Here is a 21563-nt window from a genome sequence, read left to right on the forward strand (position 1 = left end):
TTAACACTAATGACATCACCCCCACCCAGGCAGGGCGCGAGAGAGGCGCTCGCTCCGCAGCCAGGGCAAAGGGCGGCGTCCCGGTGAGGGGTGTGGTCGCCGCTGTCACGTGAGCCGCCGAGTGGGGGGGGGGCTACGGACTCCTCGCTCGTCGTTTGCATGGCTGGAGGCCGTCGCGGTTCGTCTGTATTATTTCGTCGCTGTGTCCGTCGTCTCAGCCACTGCACCTCCTGTCGTCCTCTCACCTTTAGCGCGGTTTTCCACAGGTAAGAGAAGAAAGATTCCGGAAATCAGTGAGTTTTACTGTGTTTTTGTGCTTATAGCACGACGACGGGGTTCTTTCTTTCGTTTTTTTTCCCAATTCAATTGCTCACTACTTGCTGCTGCTCAGCTGCTGAATTTGCGAAGTAGTAAGTTTCCTATTCGCTGATGAAGAATGATATTTATTATGAATAAAGAATGCTGCGGGCTGTGGCCCGCAGTTGACAGTTGAGGAAGTGCTGTTCGTTCCGTTTGTTCTCCTCCTTCGGCACAGACTAGTTGTTTACGCTGCTGCATCACCTGCGGGACAAGCTGTGATTAATAAACAACAACTGTTAAAACATCCATTTGCTAGGTGAAATTTGAATTAAACTTTTCGAGGGGTGACGCCTTGCATGATTGGTGGGGTTTCGTACTATTTTCGTACTATTTTCGCTTTTGCTGTGCTTAGCTGGTAGGGTAGTGGTTAGAGCTACTACCTTTGGCCCAAAAGGTCGCAGGTTCGAGCCTCACCTCCAGCCTGTACTAGTACTCTTGAATAAGGTACTTACCCTAAATTGCTCTAGTGAAAAAAAAATTACCCAGCTGTATAAATGGGTAAATAATTGTAAACTCAACACTTTAACAAAGTGTCAGCTGAATGAACAAATGTAACTAACATGATGGTGATATGAAATATGTGTTCAGGGACCTTACAGCTCACATCATGACGGTAAGACAGGTGAGGAACAATCCAGAAGGGGCACTTCATGTGGCTGGTTAATTTTTTTTCCTTTGTGATGAGATTCTGGTTTTATCACGTGGTCAAAGATGGGGACCAAAAGACTTAGCTGAGTGTAGAAGAGGCTCATGGTGACTCCCCCCCCTCTGTTTCCTTGGTGATAGTGGCTGTCCCTGGAGGCCTTCCCCTCGTCACCCTACCCCTGCTCTTTCCCAGAACCCCGAGATGTTCGCCAAGGCTACCAGCAACTTGCTACAGCAGATCGACCCAGATGGGTTACTGATCCCAGTGTCCCGCCTGAACGATTCAGACAAGCTGGTCCCCCTATCCCTCGTGGTGAAACGCAAGCGCTTCTGGTTCTGGCAGCAGCCCAAGCACCTGGTGTCCGACTTCACTCTGAATGATGTGTTGACTGGGGATGATCCTATGCAGCCTGGTATGGTCATTCTAGCAGATAAGATGAACGTGTGCACATGGCGCACCATGTCAAGGTAGATGTTCTGTCCAAAAGTTCAGACCCAGTTGACACAATTTTGCTGTCAAACACTGACGATTACACCCCAGTTTGTATTTTATTGTGCACAGTCTGGGTATCTTTGCTTTTGTTAATGTATCAAGAACTTGTCTGAACACTTGTTCACACGCTGGTAGCACAGCGGTTTACTCTGGGTGCTCTGGTATCGTTCCACAGTGGAAAGACGAAGTATTGTAGTGGAATTGGTGAAAGATGTCAATATCTGCACTGTGAACATTCATCCATTATCAGTAACTGTCTGTCCAATGCAGGATTATGGTGGTCAAGATGTTATCCAGGAAATGCTGGGCCATCACATTCTTTTGTGTATGCAGGCACAAGACAGAGAGGAGAAAGGGAAAGATGGAGAGATTGTGATTGCCTTGTGATTGCCCTGTGATGGCCCGGCATTTCCTGGATAGCGTCTTGACCACCATGATCCTGCATTGGACAGACAGTTATTGATAATGGATGAATGTTCACAGTGAAGATATTGACAACTTTCTTGGCTATGATCATGTATAACTGCTTGTTTCCTCCCCGCAGATGTAGCTGAGACAGACTTTTTGAAGTACAAGGGCACCTTTGGGGACATCAAGAGGGGGAAGATGGATGCGGAAGTGGGCCAGCTGACAGTTAATGTGGAAGGAAAGGGTTCCTCCAAACTGCAGTCTTCCTTTGGTGCTTTAAAGAAACAGGAGGTTGATGTCCAGAGGCTCTTGCAGGAATCCAGGGGCAGGTGGGTCACTCAACTCTATACTTTCTGTGGGATATAGTTACCATGGTGACAGGAGGAACTGTATGCCAAAATCAGGGCAATGATGTTTCTCGGTCAGGGTTCTGGACTTGGAGCACTGCCTCATCCAGCAGACCCGTGAGAAGCAGAATGAGGCGTTTGGACTTGTGAAGGAGAGAATCCTAACCATGGAGCCCTGCTTCATAAGTGAACAGGTCCAGGAACAGGGCGAATGTGGGGCCGTGCTGGCATTTCGCAAGCCGAAGAAGATACAGGTGGGAGTGATGATGGGCTTTCAGTGGCTCTTGGGGTAAAGTGACTCAGTAGCAGTGCCTTTTGAAATTCCCACCCCTGCAGGGTGCAGGCTCTGAGTGTTTTCACCAGGATGTCTACTATAGTTCTGTGGTATTTCAGTACTTTTGGTAGGAAAAGAAATTTTGACATTACACTTCTCAGAAATCTCACTGTTGTTTTTAAACACTAAAGTTTGTAGCATTTGTGTATTCATCCTTGTTAATAAACGTGATATTGAAGTCGTTCAGTTAAGGAATTTCCATTGTCATGGATTTGTTGTAATTGCTTTCTTGCAGGTGTACCTTGCACTTTTGTCAGCACTTCTGTAGCATGAGACCTTAGTGTCTGTGGGTCAGAGGATGATTTGTGCATTTTTTTTTCTTTTTCTGTGTTAATAGCAAGGAAATGGATGTTTATGACAATTCCAGATTACATCATGAAAGTAATGAATGCTGTTACAGTATCTACTGCATGATGGATCTGAGATGTCCTGCTTTGTAAATTTGGGGCAAAGTTGAGTTTTACATTGGTTACATTAACTAACGTGCTATGTTTAATAAATATAGAAGTATGTATACATGAATACAATGTGTAATAGTAATACAGTACTGTGCAAAAGTCTTAGGCATTTAGATGGTTCACAAAAATATGTTTTAGACCATTATTTAATGTCTTCTGCATTAGTGTCAATGGGAAAGAGCATATTTTAGATTTCCAAGCTTTCCTTTTGCAAAACATTACAGTATTACAGTAAGGGTTTTGTATGTCATTAAAGTATATACACACACACACACACAGTCTGAAACTGCTTGTCCTGAGTGGGGTCGTGGTGTGCCGGAGCCTAACCCAGCAACACAGGGCGCAAGGCTGGAGGGGAAGGGGACATGCCCTAGATGGGACGCCATTCCATCGCAAGGCACCCCAATCGGGACTCGAACCCCATACCCGCCAGAGAGCGGGACCGGCCAAGCCCGTCGCGACCCTGCTCGGGACAAGCGGTTGTTGACGATGGATGGTTACTAAGCTTTGTAGGAAGTTTATTAAGAGCATTCTTACTTTACAGCTCCCCCCCGCCCAAGTGCCTAAAACTTTTGCACAGTATTCTACATTGCTGTGTTAACAGGAAAAGTGTGATTCCCCTGGTAGTGGTTAGATCTGCTGCCTTTGGGCCCAAAAGTCACAGGTTTGAGCCCACCCTCTGGCTGCAATACCCTTGAGCAAGGTACTTATTCTAAATTGCTCCAGTAAAAAATTACCCAGCTGTATAAACAGGTAAATAATTGTAAATACTTCAATATTGTAAGTTGCTTTGGAGAAAAGCATCAGCTACATGAATAAATGTATGAATGTAGTGTTTCATCTGCTTTGCCAATCTGATCATGTGGAAAACTATGAAAAAAAAACCACAGGTAATGCCTGGCTGTGTCAACTCTCACTACACTGCACAGGTTTCCCTGAATAACGACGGAAATATGCAGATGGACAGTGAAGTGCTGTTGGAGATTCCTGCCCATACAGTTGTTGCGTACAGTATCATTGAGCTGGAGGTAAAGGCTAATGGGGAGTACGGTGAGTGAACATTCCAATTTTCTCTGTACAGTCTCTTTATAAGTCTAAGATGATGTATTATAGTCATTAATTTAATCCTTCCATCATTCCAGAGCTGTGCCTTCTGCCAGATGTTTTGGGTGGGTTTGAAGTGGACTCCCACAAAGGGACCCAGTTTGTCCTCTGTGAAGCAACTGGGAAGGACCTGCAAACTGAGAAGACAACGCTCAGTGAACAGCTTAAAGGTAGTGTCAGCAGAGCTGTATGTGTATCTGTGGCTGGAGGGTACTCTCTTTATTGAGCTGTTGTGTATATATTAATATAATATGAAGTCTCTAGGTGGTCAGTCTCATGAGCTGTGAAGTGGCACCAATAAACCAACAAATGCTCTTTATGGGGTGACCTCTATCCTACCATTTCATACATAATCCATAATTGACAGTCTGTGCCACAAAGTGCTTTATATTGGATTTTATAATATCTATAGTGCACCGTAGCTCAGATAAACCAACAGAATGAGCTGTGAAGAAGATACGTTAACTCAGTCTGTGGTTCTTTACCCAAATATCAACAATATGTATGTAAAGAGTTGCAATGCATCTACTGCTAATATTACATTTATTTAGTTGATGCTTTTTTCCAAAGCAACTTAAAGTATTAATCTTCCTACAGTTTTTTTGCCTATTAATACAGCTGGGTAATTTTTACTAGTGCAAATACCTTGCTCAGGGGTACTGTAAGCCAGAGGTAAGATTTGAACCTGTGACCTTTGAGTCCAAAGGCAGCAGCCCTAACCACTATGCTGCCAGCTGCCCCTATATGTTTTTTGATTTTCAAGCTGTAGCAGATGTGACATTACAGTAGTATTTGAAAAATGGAGGTTGACAGAGTGGCGTGAACTACAACAAAAGGTAGAAACTTCTCGCCAGAGCCTGGAATCTCAGAATGCCATTACCATGAGCATATGGTTCAGCGCTAGTTGACTTTTCCTACATGCAAATATGAAACCAAATATCATTGCAGTTTAACAAGATGCTGTGTCTCTAATACAAGAGCTCTACCAGTTTTTATCTTCAGGGGTCAGAACTTCAGAAGTGCCCAATGAGGTCAAATGGGTGATCCTTCTGGATGGACTTGAGATGGGACTTGGTGCAGTGTTGTAGAAATATTCATATCTGTTTGGAGATGCCAGTGTTGCCTTTGTCATGGTTGAATTTTCACATTGTTAGCAGATGCTTTGTTCCAAAGTGATGTATAACTATTGTACAGTATTTAGCTGATGCCTTTATCCAGGATGACTTCTAATTCTAGACCTACTAAATTCCCTGCCCTCATTCAGTCATCTGTATAGTGTGTGGTTGAAGCTGAATGGATCCTTGGTTGTAGGCAACCATGTTCCAGAAAAACTACTCCAAAGTGCTATCCCCTGGAGTTGTATTTCCTGCAGTAACTAAGAGGCCACTGGATTGCATTGGATTGCAAAGGTTTTTTTTTTTTTTTCTCCCCCCCCTCATAGAAATGGGGGAACTGAAGGTTCATATCGAAGAGCTGGCTGACCTCCCCCCACAAACACGATCCAGGCTGTTTCAGCTTATAAAGGAAGCAATGCAGGACAGGGCAAAACTGGCAGTGCTGAATGATGTGGTGAGTAGATATAAGAGCATTAACAGATAACAAAACAGAGGCATGAGGAAATATACAGTGGCAAAAACCCTTTTCTGACCATACCTCCCTGGGCAAAAGGAATCTAGAGGAGTAAGCAATCTTGATCCTGACATTGATAATCGGCAAACACTGGTTCTTCTGCCATTTGGTCACAGCTGGATCAGCTCTGCCAGGGCAGGATGCCTGACCTGGGGCAGCTGGAGTTGTCCTCTCAGAGACACATGGTCCAAACCCTCTTAGACCTGCTGCAGCTAGATGGTCAGGAAGCTGGGCAAAAGAGAACCTCCCCACTTATAGCAAGCTATATGCTGGTCAATGCAATGGAAGGTGAGTAGCAGCATGCTGTAAACTGATGTCTGCTGTTTATCTATGGTGTTACCTGAAGTGAGGTCACCCAACTTCAGTCCTGGAGGGCCTGTTCTAGGAACATATTTGGCTTTTCCCTCACCAATCAGAGCCCCTTTTAGGGGTGGCACAGCAAGTTGTACTTAAGCTCGACAGCTTCTCCACTGAGAGATAGAAGTTGGCTCTGTGGGTATGGAGTTCATGCTTGTGTTGTGTGTGTACTTCAGTTTCTTCCCCCAGTCTTCAGCCATAAAGCTGGTTTTGTATGATACCAAGTGAGACCTACTTCTGAGATCTAAAGTTCAATCATTGATGCAAAAAAGCAACAACTGTTTCCTCTATCATTATGGTCTTTCTTGCAAACTTTGATCATATTCACATGTGATTAAATTGCAGAAATGAATGAAGATGGGCTAACTGCTCTTGGCTACTGTTCTAGTGCTCCAGTTCTACAGGCCTTGCAACAGCTGGTGAGTTGATCAAGTAGCAACAAGGTCTCTAACACTGCTTTGTATGTTTACAGTTGTATAACAGTAAACAGCATTTTATTTCGGAAGTGTCTATTTTAATTTTTTCCTCTATTTTCATAGGTGCAAACATTAGAAACAGCCAGTGAGTGTTCCTTGCAGAGTAGTAGTGTATCCCCCCTTCTTGAGGAGGAGATTTTTCAAAGAGTGGAACGTCTTTTCTCCTGCTGCAAAGTGACACTGTGGCGAAAGTCCAGTGCGGTGCTAGCAGAGGCAAGGAGTCCAGTGAGCCTTGCTCCACTGCTGTTGTGCATCACCATTCATGGGCTTGCTTCGTTGAGCAAGTAGTATGTTGTTCAAGGTGGATGGTTGTAGGGCAGACCCAGGAGTGCATTTCCTGGTTTGCTCTGTGAAGGTATGAAGACACTCTTTCCTATGTTTGCTGCTTTTTCAACTGGTCAGTTTTTGAGGCTTTGCAACAGGTCTGAGAGCTTAACAGGAAAATGCATTTAAGATTTAAAATTTCTACTAAATGTTTACTATAGGACAGATGACTGGGAGGTGGAAGTGGCTCCATAGGCAGGACTGAGGCCAAAGACAGCAGCTTTATACCCAAATTGACTTTTAATCAGGAGACAAAAATGGAGATGTGGTTCCTTTAAGGCCAAAAAAAAAAAAAAAAAAAAAAAAAAAAAAAAAGGTCCAACAGCAACAACCTGAAGTCAAGGAAAGCGCCAAACCAAATACCACCACCCACCAGTCATCCACAGGGATAGTATTGCTTCTCCTCTATTCTCAGCCCATGTGTGAACGTGGCTGGGTAGGGTATACGCTGGCAGCCCATCACACGCATTGCCCTCTATGCCATTGCTTTATCTTCCACCACTTTGCATATTCTGTTAGCTCTGATTACCTGAAGACAGACCACTTTTCTATTATATATAGTTAAGTTATTGTAAATAACTGTACATGCCACTCATTTCACATAAAGGTGGGGCTGACTGGCATGGTCTTGCATAAAGATGCCAGCAACATGACAAGAGCAAGATCCTTGTCAGCCTATCCTTTCCTAACTTTTAAAACTAGCTTGTTTTACAGCTGTATACATTTATAAATGTCACTTCCCTACATATGTCATTATTGGTGTGTCATTGCTTATGGCCAGACAATTCTCTTATATACACTGTTTATTAATTCAAATTCATTAATGAAGTGTGATTAATTCAGCTGACAAGAAACTAAAGGGGGAGAGCTGAAATCATGGTGTACTCAGTCACTTACTTCAACAAACCATTGTAGAGCTGCTTAAGTGACAAAAATGCCAGCCTGTCTGAGGTGACACAGCACCTGCTTCGTAAAGCTTCAGAATAGCTGCTGTGGGGGGAAAAAAAGCAAAAAGTCAAAAACTATGAAAACATTCAAAAAATTATCACTCTAGTTTATTAAATTTTAGTTCCTTAAAATACAGGCCTCTATTATAAAATACTTCCCAGTTCCCAAGAACTACTAAATAAAAAGCTAAATAAATTATACTAAATTTAAAATTGGGATGACAAGGGCAGGAGGATCTCTGCAATTCAGTACCACAAAACACTGAAGGAATAAGTTATACTTTGCCTAGAAGCAATAACCAAGACACACTAGACCATGAACACCACAGAAAGGGAGGAGAAAAAACCCTCACATGACAAATGTATACTGCAGCAAGTTAAGAGGTCAAGGATTTAAAGTAAAAAAAGTTGTCTACTCACTGAAAGGAAAATGTATCCCAGAACCTGGAATTCCATACAAATTACAGCACAAACAACAAATGAAAAGCTATAAAAAACTAAATTCTCACTTTAGGGGGGAGGGGGGGGAAAAAAAATTCCTTAAAGTAGGTCTAAAAGCTGCTAATGTTGCGCAAGAACTTCAGATGAGACAGGAAGGGTGATGGATAAGACGACAGACAAGTTACAGGTATGATCACCATGGTTACAAGGCATGTAAACAATGAGATGAAACAGGTACTTTAGTGTCTCCAAAAGAGCCCTGCTCGCCCCATTAATAAATAAAAATAAAAAAAATCTCACGAGTAGTCAATATTGTTGGAAAATTCTGCAGCCAAGATGCAGAAAAGGATATAAAGTGATTTAAGTGTCCATTTCCCCTTCATAGCCTTTAAAACTCAAGACTGATAAGAGTACAAACATGTTCGGCAAAAAAAGTTTTATAAAAAAATAAATAAGTACACTTCCCTTTGGTCTGAGTACAAAAATTGATCAGTGTACTGAGAGGTTTGTGGTATTGCACTGCTGGCACAATTCTTGGCTGGTCACCCAGTGACCCTACCGGCTGGGTGCCTGGTTCAACAGCAGCGGAAGCAATCAGTAGACCCAGCTGACTGGGACCCACTGTGGTTCTGAGCACAGCCGGTCCACAGCAGCCTGCAGCTCCTCGAACGCCTTGTCCAAGTTGTTGTTGACAATGGTGAGGTCGAAGTAGTGGCTGTAGGCCCTGCAGATCCTGGCGCTCTCGTCCACTGTCTTCTTCAAGTCCGTGTCCTGACAGAAATGGAAAGAGGAACAGGTGCACAATTTACTTCCTTAACTCATTGCAACTGCAATTTGTTTGAGTGAAATTCACCACTAGGATCACTGTGGAATGAATAACTCAACATTGTAATTTTGTACCAGTCTTACAGAACTTCCCTTCCAGCAAAAGGTTCTCAAAATACTTCTACAATAGCAACATGGCAGACCAAGCTAGTGGTAATGAAAACTCCCCTGCTTCCTAGGCAAACAGTGCCACCAAATGACCAGGCTAAATATCAGATGGGACTACTGACCGTGAGCAGTTTTGTGGTGATCCCTGCATCAACTACAGCTTTGTGCATTGCACGCAGTATGTCCAGCTCTGGAGCAGCTATGAACACCACAAATGGCATGAACTCCGATGTCCTCAGCACCTTCAGGGCCTACAAACAAACATCAGCAAGAGCTCCAGGATATTAAACTACAAACCAATATGGTAAGAGCTGCTGCCATTGGACTGAAAGGTTGCAGGTTCGGATCTCACCTCCAGCTGTATTACCCCAAGCAAGGTACTTATAAATAGCTCCAGTAAAATTACCCAACTTTAGAAATAAGTCAATAATTGTAAAGTACCTTAACATTGTAAGTCGCTTTGGCAAAAAGCGTCAGCTAAATGAATAGTAACACAGTTCAATAATGCCCGAAAGATAGATATCTGTGCAGTAGTGTGATGTTAAAACAACAGTTTAAAGTTCTTTCAAGTGTGACTGTACATAACCAAAAGTTAAAAATTAACATTCCATTCTGCACGTTGTGGGCAATGTCCAACAGCATTCCTTCATCTTAAAGTTCAAAGTCAGATTCATACCTGGGGGTTGACATCCAAGATGCAGGTCCGGCCAGTGTCCACCACCTCATGGATGGAGTCAATCTTGGTTCCGTACAGGTTCCCATCATACTCGCCGTGCTCCAGGTAGCGGCCAGCCTTGATATCTGCCTCCATCTCCACTCGTGTCACAAAGCGATACGACTGACCATCCCTCTCTTCATCACGAGGATGCCTTGACGTGACTAGCACAAGGGGAAGACAGTAGAAGGGATGCAACGAGAGTTTAATCTCATGTTCTCCTCAGTCGAACAGATGGCGGTAGCGAGGTTAAAAAAAATTGAACAGTAATAAGAGTTTGCATCCTTTTAGGGGCTGTGGTAGTACATGGCACCTAACCCCAATATCTCATGTTACAACTCGGTATATAGAAGGGTAAAACAAATGGTTATTAAAAGGGTTGGGGGGGCGTGGTGGTACAGCGGGTTTGGCAAGGGCCTGCTGTGTGGTGGGTCTGGGGTTCAAGTCCTGCTTGGGGTGCCTTACGGCAGACTGGCGTCCCCATCCAGGGTGTGTCCCCCTCCAGCCTTGCCCCGTGTTGCCAGGTTAAGCTCGAGTTCACTGCAACCCCACTTGGGACAAGCGGTTGTAGACATTGTGTGTGTGTGTGTGTGTGTCTGTCATTAAGAAACAGGAAGGAAACAATATGTCCAGTTCAGACCAGCAGAGGAACTCACAGGGCACAGTGGTCCCAAAGTGAGAGGGGTTAAGCACCATGAGTCGATTCTTCAGGCTGCGCCGGCCCACACCCTGAGCTCCGATCAGGACCAGCGTCTTCCTCTGGAACGGGGGCATCTTCGCCACCTCCTCATAAATTTGCAGCTCATGTCGGTCAAACTCTGATGTCCAGAGACCACAAGCAGCACTTAAACCCTCAACAGGTACCCACACAAATGAGGGAGGGAGGGAGGGAGGGAGGGAAAACTATAGGGAGTGGCATTATGCCTCACTTGTCAGCTATCCATATACCTGCATTCTTTGCTGTGAGGTACATCATCTTCTTCTTCTTCTTTCCAGTTATGGTCCCACAGAGCATACCTGTTCACAACATTCAGTCAGTGTTCTGGTCTGCCAGCAGAGGGGGCACATAGCCTAAAGCTCACACCACACTGGACATGCAAAATAAGCCAGGTGTCAGGTCCTATTTGGCACTGGTGAGGCAGCAGAGCTATGTTATGCAAATGAGGTCGAGTCTTAGAACAGGGCACAATAAAGAATGTGTCTGCATGAACGTATGCAACAAGGAAGTGTTGGAACTGCAAAACTGAAGTATACCTGACCCGTCCCAGTCTCTCCGGACAAAGGCTTTCCTCTTCTCCTCAAGGAACTGGCTGGGGATTAGTCCCGTGGCTCCACCCACCACGCGGCTTGCCTAGGATACAGAAAGGAAGCCTCACAGTTTAACAGCTTTTAGCTCTTTCATCCAGAAAGGCATCAGCTTCCTGTCCACCGTGTCCAAGAATAAACACCATTTAAGGTGGACCTGGTGGTATGTGCTGCCTGCACTGCCCTTACCTGCCACCAGTTGGGGTCCTCCCGGTTGACAATCTGCAGGATGTCTCCTCTGGAAAAGGCTAGCCCTGCCTCCTTGCAGGGGATCAGACTGTCATTGGCTGGATTGTACTCGAAGTGTGTCTTCAAATAGACCTAAAAAGCACAACACTTTACATGTTAGTAATCAGCTTCCCCCTGTGACATTTGGAACAAAGCCGCATGACAAATCATTCTGCAGCCACACTTCTTTAAGAGATTATGATTATGCAAAAAACTGGAAATGACAAAAATTAAAGGCTTCCATCTGTGTGATTGGAAACATGACATTTAATTCCCTGATTTTCCAACTCCTCAGACTTTAACCTACCCAACTTGATTTAATCGGCAGCTGCAGACTGGTTGATTTCTGAAAACAATCACTGACAGACAGCAGTCGGGCTGGGATGAAAGTTACCACAGTGGGCATGTCCCTGGGACCAGGATTAAACAGTATGGTACTCCAACAGTATGGAATCACTACAACTCGTCACAGCCAGTCACATTCTCCTTAGGGGGCTTCCTCTGGGAAACAGGAAGGGCACAACAATACACAGAAGCAGTTACACCCCCTCTCAGGGCTGGCAGGAACACTGCCAACATGATGACCCTGGGGGATGTGCCACTAACACCACATTTAGGGACTGCCACACACACACACACACACACACCAAAAAAAACCATTAGCATCAACACACGGGAGAAGCTTGATGTAGGCTGTCAGAACTGCCTTGCTCTATAAAGCCACACCAATAATCCTCTTAGGTAAACAGATGGGTCATATCAACAACCTGCTCACTTTCTATTCACGTCTCAAGCCTGGATTTCTGTGCTCCACAGATCAATGAGCTGGTGATCCCTGACCTTTGATTTATGTTTTCAACAGCAGCAGCAGCAACAAAGTCCTGCTTTCTTTCCTCCAGGGGAACAGATATAACTAATAATTCTGCTATGTCTCCTTGACATTTTTTATTTAAAGTAAAAGGAGTGTGGGAGTGAGAGACAGCAAGAGAGCAGAAGATCATCTTAGCCTAGCTTCACAAAGGAGTCTAGGACATTCCTCCAAGCAGCCCCCCCCCCCCAGACCGCTGCAGGAGTGCAGGAGTTATTAATAGAGCTCCCGGTCTTCAGTTTCAGCCAGCTGCTGCCATGCCCACCTCCTACACCTAGAAGACCTCCTTATTTAAAGCTGTGACAAATGTAGGCACAAGAAGAGTGCAGATGCCTAGGATACAGGAGAGCCTGCCCTGGGATGCACAGTGCTCAAGGGACAGTTTCTCATGGGCTCTCTGCCAGGAGCTGTGGCATGGCTGAAAGCATGTAGAGTTACTGAGCCCTGCCTCTTGTGAGCCACAGCATGTGTAGCTTATTATCCCAGCCCCCATCATGGAATCTGTTATGCCTAATAAAGCAGATAATTTTGCTCCAAATGTCAAAACTGCAACCACTTCATATCTGTGAAAGAAATTCACAAATGAAGATACTGCTAAAGATATGAAAAACACAATTTTAAAACTTTTTTCTCCAAAAAACACAGGTACAGACAGAAGTCTGTGTACATACTTGATGCAGATCCATACCAATACATTCAGCAGTAGATACCTTTATATATTGCTAAAGACCTGAATGCCAGTACATGAGTTGATGGGACAACTCCTAGCAGAAGTGCCACCAGGGCTGACCTTGCATGCCACACCTGTGTGGGGAGTGGTGGGTCCCTGTAGCTGGGCAGGATCTTGAGCGTGATGCTGCCACTGCACTCCTTCAAGGTTTCCTGGAGCTCTGCAGGGTTGCTGCCCACTTCCCGCCCGTTCACCTCCTTGATGATGTCGCCCACGTGCAGCAGGCCCTGCCGGTCGATCATGCCGCCATGCAGGATGCGCGCGATCACAAGCTCGCCCTTCTCCACGCGGAAGGTCACACCCTGAGTGACATCAGCCATCCGTGTCATAATGACATTATTGAATGTGTTCTAAATTCAGGGGTGTGGAGTGCTGGTCCTTTCAGGCCATGGGATGTGTTCTGGTTTTTACTCCAGCTCAGCCTTATCTGGGATGTTGACAGAATGTACCACACATTTTACTTCAATCCAAATGTTCTTGGCAAGAGCCCACAACTGTTTTTCAGTGGTGTTAAACTAAATTATTTAGCAGTGGTTTGAGGTATTTCTTCTAATTTAAAATTATTTCTGAAAATAAATATTTTATTTGATGTTTAACTACTGAAGGTGTAATAAAATATTCCTTGATTAAGTGAAAGGATTAAGATAATTACAAGCTTTTAAGGACAGGGAAAAGTTTATATTAATTTGGACTGAAATGACAATGAGTTCTTGGCGCATATGTGACGTGAATAATGTGATATTTTGTCAAAGTTCCAATCAAGGCTTTTCTTCACCTGACACAGCATACTGTTGATCACAACCATCACACATATGGAGACAATCTCCCTCAGGGAGACAGAATCTGTCAATTTCAGTGGTCACAGATTACGATAAACTATACACCTTTTATCTGAGAATTATGGATAAAAATGCTCAATACAAAGTACTTCTGTGTGAAAAGTACAAGAGAACCAATACATTGGTATGAATGATACTACTAAAACTCTCACCAAGGGTTCACTGGTCTTCTTTTGTATCCCTATCACCCGCACGGCATCTGCCTGTGTCAGAGAATTGCCCACTGCTGTCTCCTTAGTGACCTCTGAAGTCTCGGTCGGAGCATCATAACATTTGGAGGCAACCATGTCGTGAGCTTCTAACAGTGCCTGGGAAATCAGAAATCAAAATCAGGACAAGAGCTCATCTTCCAGTCTACAGGATACACTCACAATTTTGTTGCTAAATAAAAACCAGTCTCAATCATTTTAAATATTGATCAGCAACAGCACCTGATTTAATATTTTGTTCCTTCTGGTCATGTAACGTCCCACCAGCAAAAGGCATCGACTCCAAGTCAAATCTCAGAACTAAGGTAAGAGTTAAATTCTGAGTTCATGGTATTCCCTCCCGCCTGCCTGCAAAGCGCACCTGGAAGTGGGGTTCCTCCAGTATGTGCAAGAGCTCCTCAGCACTGTTATTCTGGTTTCTCAAGCCCCGAATGTCCTCCAAGATCTCCGTCACTAGCTGTACGTTGTTGGTCCCCACTGCTTCCAGCTTCACGTCCTCCAGTCGCTCATGCGCCTGGGTGGGTCAGGGAGAAGGGCAGCTTTAACAAAACACAGGCACCGCCTGGGACCATTTCACACACATTCGATTTGCAATTGGGGAAAGATGTCTGGAGAAGGATTCACCATAACAGTATTAATAGTTTGTTTTTATAGGCATATTCAAATTCATAATTTCTTGGTTTGCTTAATTATTAAAGTACAGGATACAAAAAGAATGTAGGCAAGAATTATGGCCATTGCATCCATCTATTCCAAAAGTAAATATTTATTGGAAATGCCGAAATTTAGACAAACATGTTACTCTTTTCAAATGTTCACAGATCTGCTTTTACTGGAAATGCAGTGTGAGGGCAGGAGCGTATTTTGCTCTTCTCTAATAACAGGACCACTGTAGTTACTGGACCTGTCTTCCTACAAATGGACAAGGACAGGTCACCTGGGTAACCATGAATAAACATGCTTTGTGGCAGCAAAGACTAGACTACAGGGCACGTGTCTGTTTACATTTCCACTGAAAGTGGGTACCAGTCCTGGACCCTCTGGCATAGATGAATGTCTCCTGTGATGTTACGTGGGCTAAGCTACTGGATGATACCGAGAGCGGGTCAAGTCAGGATGGGATGGACGTTTCACAAACCGACCTCGGGCTTTGCTCTCCATCCCATATGCTTACATTTGGATATTTTAATGCTGTACACAGTGAACAATGGGGTACCTTGGCGAGGGATAGAATGATGGGGCTTTCCATGATGCCTCTAAGGAAGATGAGGTCAATGTCATGGGCTCCTGTGGATTTGGGTAGGTCCATAAGATTGTCCAGGACTTTTCGCATGGCTGAGAGACAGGGAGAAGCCTTGTTACACTCAAATTCATACACCATCACAGAGCTGGCCCTCTGAGCTGAAGAAACTCTTGCTGACCTACTTAGGCAGCGCAGCAATGTAGAGCCACGTGAGAATATAACCGTCACCACACAAATCGCAGAAGAAACCACAACCTCTAACTGAGGACACTGCACTGTGCCATGTTGCAGGGGAACTGATCAGAAGCACCCATGCACACTTGTCAAATCTGCTTCAATATACCAGCAAAAAATCAACGTGTACACAAGGCAATATGGATGTACTGTGTTTTTAAACATTTTACACATAGTATTGTGCACTGGAAAAAACACACGCAAGTTACACGCTGCTGCAGACGGTGCGCCGCCATGGTTGGGCAATATTGATCTTCAAACGCCGGAACTAGCAGGCATTACAGTAATTCCCTCTATTATCATGGTGAGAGGTTCACTTTGGGAATTCTCAGTGCATTAGTGTTCAGTGTGCTTCAATCCCACAATGCTTTGCCAGCCCACAGTTGTAAAACCTTGCCCCTCAGAACTGGAGCCACACGCCCTAAGAAAATGACTAAGAACGTGGGCTTAGGAGCCAAGGGGTTACTCAAGTATTTTGAACAAAAGCCTTTTAAGAACTTAATACACTTAATGAGCTCAGCGTCATTTTGCAGAACTCGGATCGTGCCCTGTATTCATCCTCTAGGCCTTTGAGGGACAGTAACACACAAAACCATCAAGGGCATTTTCCTTGCATAATGCACATCACAAAAAATTCTCATACTTAATATAATCATTGCCACTTTACATATTTCCGGTTTGATTCTTGCTCCATATTGAAACACTGGTGCTGTGGACGTCACTGCTGGTTTGGGGCAGGAAAATATAATCATGACAATTTAACAAGCCTGAAAGGAAAAGTTGGAGTTGGAAAGAATGCAGCATCCGCACTCTAAAAATTCAACATAAATTGGAATCCTCGGATGACCTTTCAGAAGAATTTATGCAACTGCAACACTAAGACTTTAAGTTAGTACATTAATGGGTTGTTACACAACAGGAAAATAAACAGAGGCAACATGAGATCACAGTGCATCACAAGGTATAAAAACATATGATTGAGGAGTCACACAAGCACAGGGCTTCATAAAGTCTGGACAAGTGTAACTTTGGCCCCTGCAGGCCATTGCCAGGGATATAAAGTTTCCCATTCTACACAACAAATTGAGAAAAATGCCTGCAAATTTTCAGCTTCATCAGAAGAACCGAAGAGAGTAAAAGACTTCGTGACTGACCTTGAGGAAGAATCATCTCGCTCTGACTCAAAGGGACAGGTAAACTGGGCTTTCAATGAGAGATTTAATGCAATTCTGAACTGAAGCTGGCACTTACACATATCCCTCAGTCTCTCAGTAGAATTGCAAAGAGCTCACACTCAGTGCCTGAGGGAAGAAACGGAACCATTTGCCTCCCTTTGAAAACATCCCAGAAAGTACTACACACAGTCTCTCTCTCTCTCTCACACACACACACACACACACACACACACACACACACACACACACGCGAGCAGTGTAATGGTTCTCACCTATACCAGTTTAAAGTAGGAACATGAAAGATTAAAATGGACACATTAAACAATGACATGGAGACGGAATTTTAGGCTCTAATGCAAAAATCTCTGCAGTGCACCAGCACGTGTCTTTTCCATTCAAAAATTTCACACAAGGCTCTTAGCTCAAACAACCCCACAGACCATAGAGGCTTAAGTCAAATATGATGAACACTTCATAGCCCTTTTCTGAATAAGTTAAATAGCAAAAGTTTACATTAACTTCTCGTGACAGAAGAATCTGTAGTAAAACTAATACGCAGCAACAATTCCAAGTTATATTTTTGATACCATAAAATAGGCACAGTAGGGAATAAGACATTAAAGATTCTTATGTGAAAAGAGAGAGAGAAAACCCCCCCCCCCCCCCCCCCCCCCACACACACACACACACACACACACACACACACACACACGACCATTATTCCCTGTGCCCCAGCAAGAGTGTGGCGCTCCTCTATTCAAAAGTGTGTAGTTTCTCCATTTTGGCCCCAGTTCAGTGGAACAAACTCTCTTTGTACCTCTGAATGGCTGAACCCCTCCCAGGACTCAAGAAGGGTCTCAGAGCCCCTCTCTACTGTCTCCATATGTGAATGTCACCTCTATGGGCAGTAAGGTGTACCAGCAAGGTGGAGATACCATACACTCCTCTTTGATAACTCTGCATTTGTACCTAAAGCTATGTGTATGTTCTGGTGGTACTTTTGCACACCCAAAGTTGTACATAGTTTTGGAGAAAAGCATCTACTAAATTAATAAATGTAAAGCACTTTATTACTTATGAGGTGCAATCTGATTAAGCAGTCAATGGCAGCACCGTAAAAACCTTGCCAGCTACAGAAATGCCAACAAGGAAACTTCAAGACATCTCAGCTCTCAGAGAGGAAGTGCACAGAACACAGATGCCTGGAGAGTCCTTTCTGGTGGACTATGCCCCAGGAGGGGTGGAAGGCGATGATGATGTAGAAACGGTAAGATTAGTCTGTTTTCCAAAAAAGATTCTGACTAAAACAGTTGAAATGCTTGCAAGAGTTTGGTATGCTACAAAATAACTAAATTTCACATTTTAAATTAACTAAAAAGTTCTACCAAAAAATGTACAGAGAATGCACAAAGAATGGATCCATATAGTATTTTTAAATACAATGCAATACACGCGTCTATGTCGAAGGAGTAAGTTTGTTCACCATCCTTCTTTCGTGGGCTAACACAAGCATTATTCATCAAAGCGAAATCATTCTCCTGTACTCAAGTCTCCATTCTCTTGTGCTGAAGTCTCAAACAAGACATGAGGCAACTGCGAGTCATCGGTTAACAACAAAAAAAAACAAAAACTTCAGATCGTGAAAGAAACCCACACAAACACAGAGAACATGCAAATTGTGAAGAGAAAGCCGGGGGCAGATTGCAACCCACAACCCTCGAGAAGTGAAGACAGTATTACCTGCTGGACCACAACAACACCCAGATAAGAATAATAAGGGATTTAAAACTCTTTAAAATGTCAAGTATTACTACCTGCAATAAGTTGAACTGGACAAAAAGCGTCAGTTAAACAAAATAAAACGTGCATTTAATGCCAACACAAGCAACAACGGGGCAGTGAGTTTGACAGACATCTGGAAACAACAATATGGTTGCTGAAACCCCGGGCCATGACAACACAGAGGGGGATCTGGCTCGGAAAACATCCAGGGCCAAGCACAATGCGCAGAAACCAAACACACAAGTGCTTTTCCAGGCTGTCAGAACACCGCATCATTTCATCATTTCAATCCTGATCATGCTGGCAGGATCATGGCTATTCATCACATCCAAATATTGAAAGCAGTAACTAAAGTTCACCTGCAAGCTTCTCTAGAACAAGGTACTCCATAGCCCTGAGCTTTCCCTGCCAATCACTGGACACGTTTCATGTGCGTATTAAAGTGACATAGCAAAGTGACCATGCTACACTGCCTGAACAGAGGTTTGCATGTGCACATGTGCAGCATTTCACAGAATAAAGGCAAGGCAGATGTTATATAAGGGGAGCTTACCTGAGGTGGACTTGGCATTGGCCACAGTCATTTCACCTGCACACAGGACAATGTCACTGGCAAACTCAGAGGCAGAACTGGCCAGCGCCAACTGGAATGGTCTTCAATCGCTCCAAAAATAGGGCACCGGGGAAGCTGGAAAAGGCAAGGACATCACATTAGCAATTCAAAGGTGTGACACATTTCTCTTCATTATAAGAGAGATACTGCCCTAAGGCCCCCCCCAAAAAAAATATCGAACTGCCCTGTTAATTGTACAGTAGCAGTTAATTTGAGTACACTTGCAGGAAACTAGCTGTCTTTACAAGACACTTATTAGACAAGCCTGATCAGAAAATGAGCCTACACGTATTTCCAGCTCTACAGCAGCAATTCCCAGAGCTCTACAGCACTTGTAGGTCGCTTTGCTTTCACTTTTCTGCCAAATTCATCACATACAAGTACTGCCCAGCTGCATACTGGGTAAATCACCAAGTAGCTTTGGAGAAAAGCATCAGTAAAAATAAGTACAAAAGTAAATGCCCAAGTATTTCCAAAGTTTTGACTAGTGCTTTGACATTGATTTCAACAGCACAATGCTTTCTGGGAAACAGACCGTTGGTTAAAATATTTTTATAAATATGCTATACATATATTTTATATACACACACACACACACACACACACACACACACACACACACACACACACACCTTCTAAATAAAAGTTTCAGGCATCACTTTCCCCACTGTTCTCCTCTGAATTCAAAACCCCACCATACTGTATATTTAATCCAGCTAATCTTCCACATAGGCCGGCGCACGTAAAAATTACACTTAAATATCTTCATGAGTATGACAATGTGAAACAGTTCACTGTAGCATTTTGAAGATGCTCAGAGCATTACATACAGCAATTCCACAGAACTATATACGGAAACATGGCTGTAGTCAAGCAAAATTCACAATATCTATTTTACACATAAAGATTACAGGTTGTTGAATCATACTAATCAATGATTTACAGATGCCTTGTAGGCACCACCGATAATGCCTTGGTGGAAAAATGGTGACATTGCATCACGCTTGCGTCAGGAACCCGTGTGAAGTCCTTGAGGACAGAGGAATCTGGGCCCAGGCGAGCAACACTAACACTGTAATGCCTTTACTTCTACACACTGAGCGCGGGAGGCAAAGGGGTCCGACACATTTGCTGGAATGTTTGAGACGTTCAACGGAGGTCAAACTCAAGTGACATGATATACTCAGTGAACGTTTACCAGAAGTCTTTCTAGGAGCACAAACACAGACTTTTAAACTATTTGCAACTAGTAATTGCAATGTATTGCTAAGAACACTCTTAAGCATGTCTGCTTTAAATAAATCCATCCATTATCAGTAACTGCTAGTCCAGCATAGGATCACAGGGGTTCAGGGCTTTTCCCAAAGCACAGCATGGGGCAAGGTCCACGCTGGATGGGACACCAGCCCAACACAGCACAATTCTACACTCATTCACTGACACACACGGCAATTTTGAGTCACCAGTTTACTTTAAACATGTGTCTTTGGGCTGTGGAGGGAAACAGGAGGACCCAGCAGAAACTCACACAAATACAGGGACAACATGGAAAATTGGAGGACTGCGATCAGCGTAAACCCACATCCTAACTCGCAGCCCAAAAGTGAAATTAAACAATAAACCCGAGAGGCACCGGTTTAGTACTAGCCAAAAGCATTGTTTCTCAAAGTGCTAAGTTCTTAACCTCAGCACTCAACACCCATCTATTCCACTGTGGCTCTGCCAGAGAAAATTAGGTGAAACTGGTCCAGTAACACTGGCTGTTTCAAGTCCCAGCTGTGTCCCCTATAGCCAACACCACCTGAGGTGTCTGCAACCTGTTCATGAAATGAGCACCAAAAGTGCCAGAGTGATGCTGGGTAGCACTGGGAGGTGTCACCTGGCCTCATTCCTAACAGCCAATAGACACACTGATGCCTGCCAGCTCAGTTCCCTGCTGTAGACCCTAAAACCAGACACTTAACTCAAATGATTCCAGTAAAACAGCTGTGTAAACAGGTAAAGCCTGCAAGATACTTTTGATCGAAGAGCAGACCTAGTAACAACATTGTGTCATTACGTCCAAACTCTAAAAACTATGACCTGATGCAGATGTTGTCACAAACTGTATAAATAGAGAGGGACAGATGTTCTTAAAAACAGACATATAGACTTCCTACTACACCATTTTCCACTGGTTTCCCATTCAGAAGAAACACACTGCTCATCTAAAAACCACCTCTTCGCTTCCCAAGAAATCACACACAGGTCTTTTAGAGAAGAAATGAAACAAGTCAAACACACATACTTATCTACTGCTCACATCCACAGCTGGACCTGCAGAGAAGAAATCAAACAGGTCTCTCTCTCTCTCCTCATCTGTTGCT

The 21563-nt window shown here is 43.9% G+C and overlaps 2 protein-coding genes across 6 annotated transcripts in view; one reads left to right on the forward strand and one right to left on the reverse strand.

The window, feature by feature from the left end:
* On the forward strand, nucleotides 1-9397 carry gsdmeb (gasdermin Eb). Of its 3 annotated transcripts, XR_001965591.2 has the most exons (11): nucleotides 1-266; nucleotides 1147-1418; nucleotides 2043-2235; nucleotides 2333-2507; nucleotides 3975-4095; nucleotides 4188-4319; nucleotides 5591-5718; nucleotides 5895-6066; nucleotides 6481-6554; nucleotides 6675-6966; nucleotides 9328-9397. XR_001965591.2 is itself a non-coding variant. In XM_018740763.2 (10 exons), exons 1-10 carry the CDS (start codon nucleotides 160-162, stop codon nucleotides 6897-6899), a joined length of 1599 nt encoding a protein of 532 aa, XP_018596279.2. In that variant the 5' UTR covers nucleotides 1-159; the 3' UTR covers nucleotides 6900-8354. The 3 variants fall into 3 exon arrangements, 2 of the variants coding, with proteins under 2 accessions (XP_018596279.2, XP_018596280.2); XM_018740763.2 differs by lacking the exon at nucleotides 9328-9397 and having other exon boundaries at nucleotides 6675-8354; XM_018740764.2 differs by lacking the exon at nucleotides 9328-9397 and having other exon boundaries at nucleotides 191-266; nucleotides 1199-1418; nucleotides 6675-8355.
* pals2a (protein associated with LIN7 2, MAGUK p55 family member a) overlaps nucleotides 7221-21563 on the reverse strand; it is a 21294-nt gene continuing 6951 nt past the window's right edge. The window contains exons 1-13 of one of the 3 annotated variants that reach the window (XM_018740760.2): nucleotides 21485-21560; nucleotides 19138-19272; nucleotides 15367-15485; nucleotides 14512-14664; nucleotides 14094-14249; nucleotides 13177-13404; nucleotides 11466-11597; nucleotides 11226-11322; nucleotides 10920-10988; nucleotides 10628-10789; nucleotides 9933-10135; nucleotides 9379-9507; nucleotides 7221-9094 (exon numbers count right to left, since the gene is read on the reverse strand). In XM_018740760.2, the coding sequence (XP_018596276.1) occupies nucleotides 8918-9094; nucleotides 9379-9507; nucleotides 9933-10135; nucleotides 10628-10789; nucleotides 10920-10988; nucleotides 11226-11322; nucleotides 11466-11597; nucleotides 13177-13404; nucleotides 14094-14249; nucleotides 14512-14664; nucleotides 15367-15485; nucleotides 19138-19168 (1656 nt within the window). In that variant the 5' untranslated portion in view covers nucleotides 19169-19272; nucleotides 21485-21560 and the 3' untranslated portion in view covers nucleotides 7221-8917. Of the gene's footprint in view, nucleotides 9095-9158; nucleotides 9508-9932; nucleotides 10136-10627; nucleotides 10790-10919; nucleotides 10989-11225; nucleotides 11323-11465; nucleotides 11598-13176; nucleotides 13405-14093; nucleotides 14250-14511; nucleotides 14665-15366; nucleotides 15486-19137; nucleotides 19273-21484; nucleotides 21561-21563 lie in introns of those variants that run through there. The other 2 variants (XM_018740759.2, XM_018740762.2) reach the window with 2 other exon arrangements.

The sequence above is a fragment of the Scleropages formosus genome, chromosome 18 (genome assembly GCF_900964775.1).
Source record: "Scleropages formosus chromosome 18, fSclFor1.1, whole genome shotgun sequence".
NCBI lineage: Eukaryota > Metazoa > Chordata > Actinopteri > Osteoglossiformes > Osteoglossidae > Scleropages > Scleropages formosus.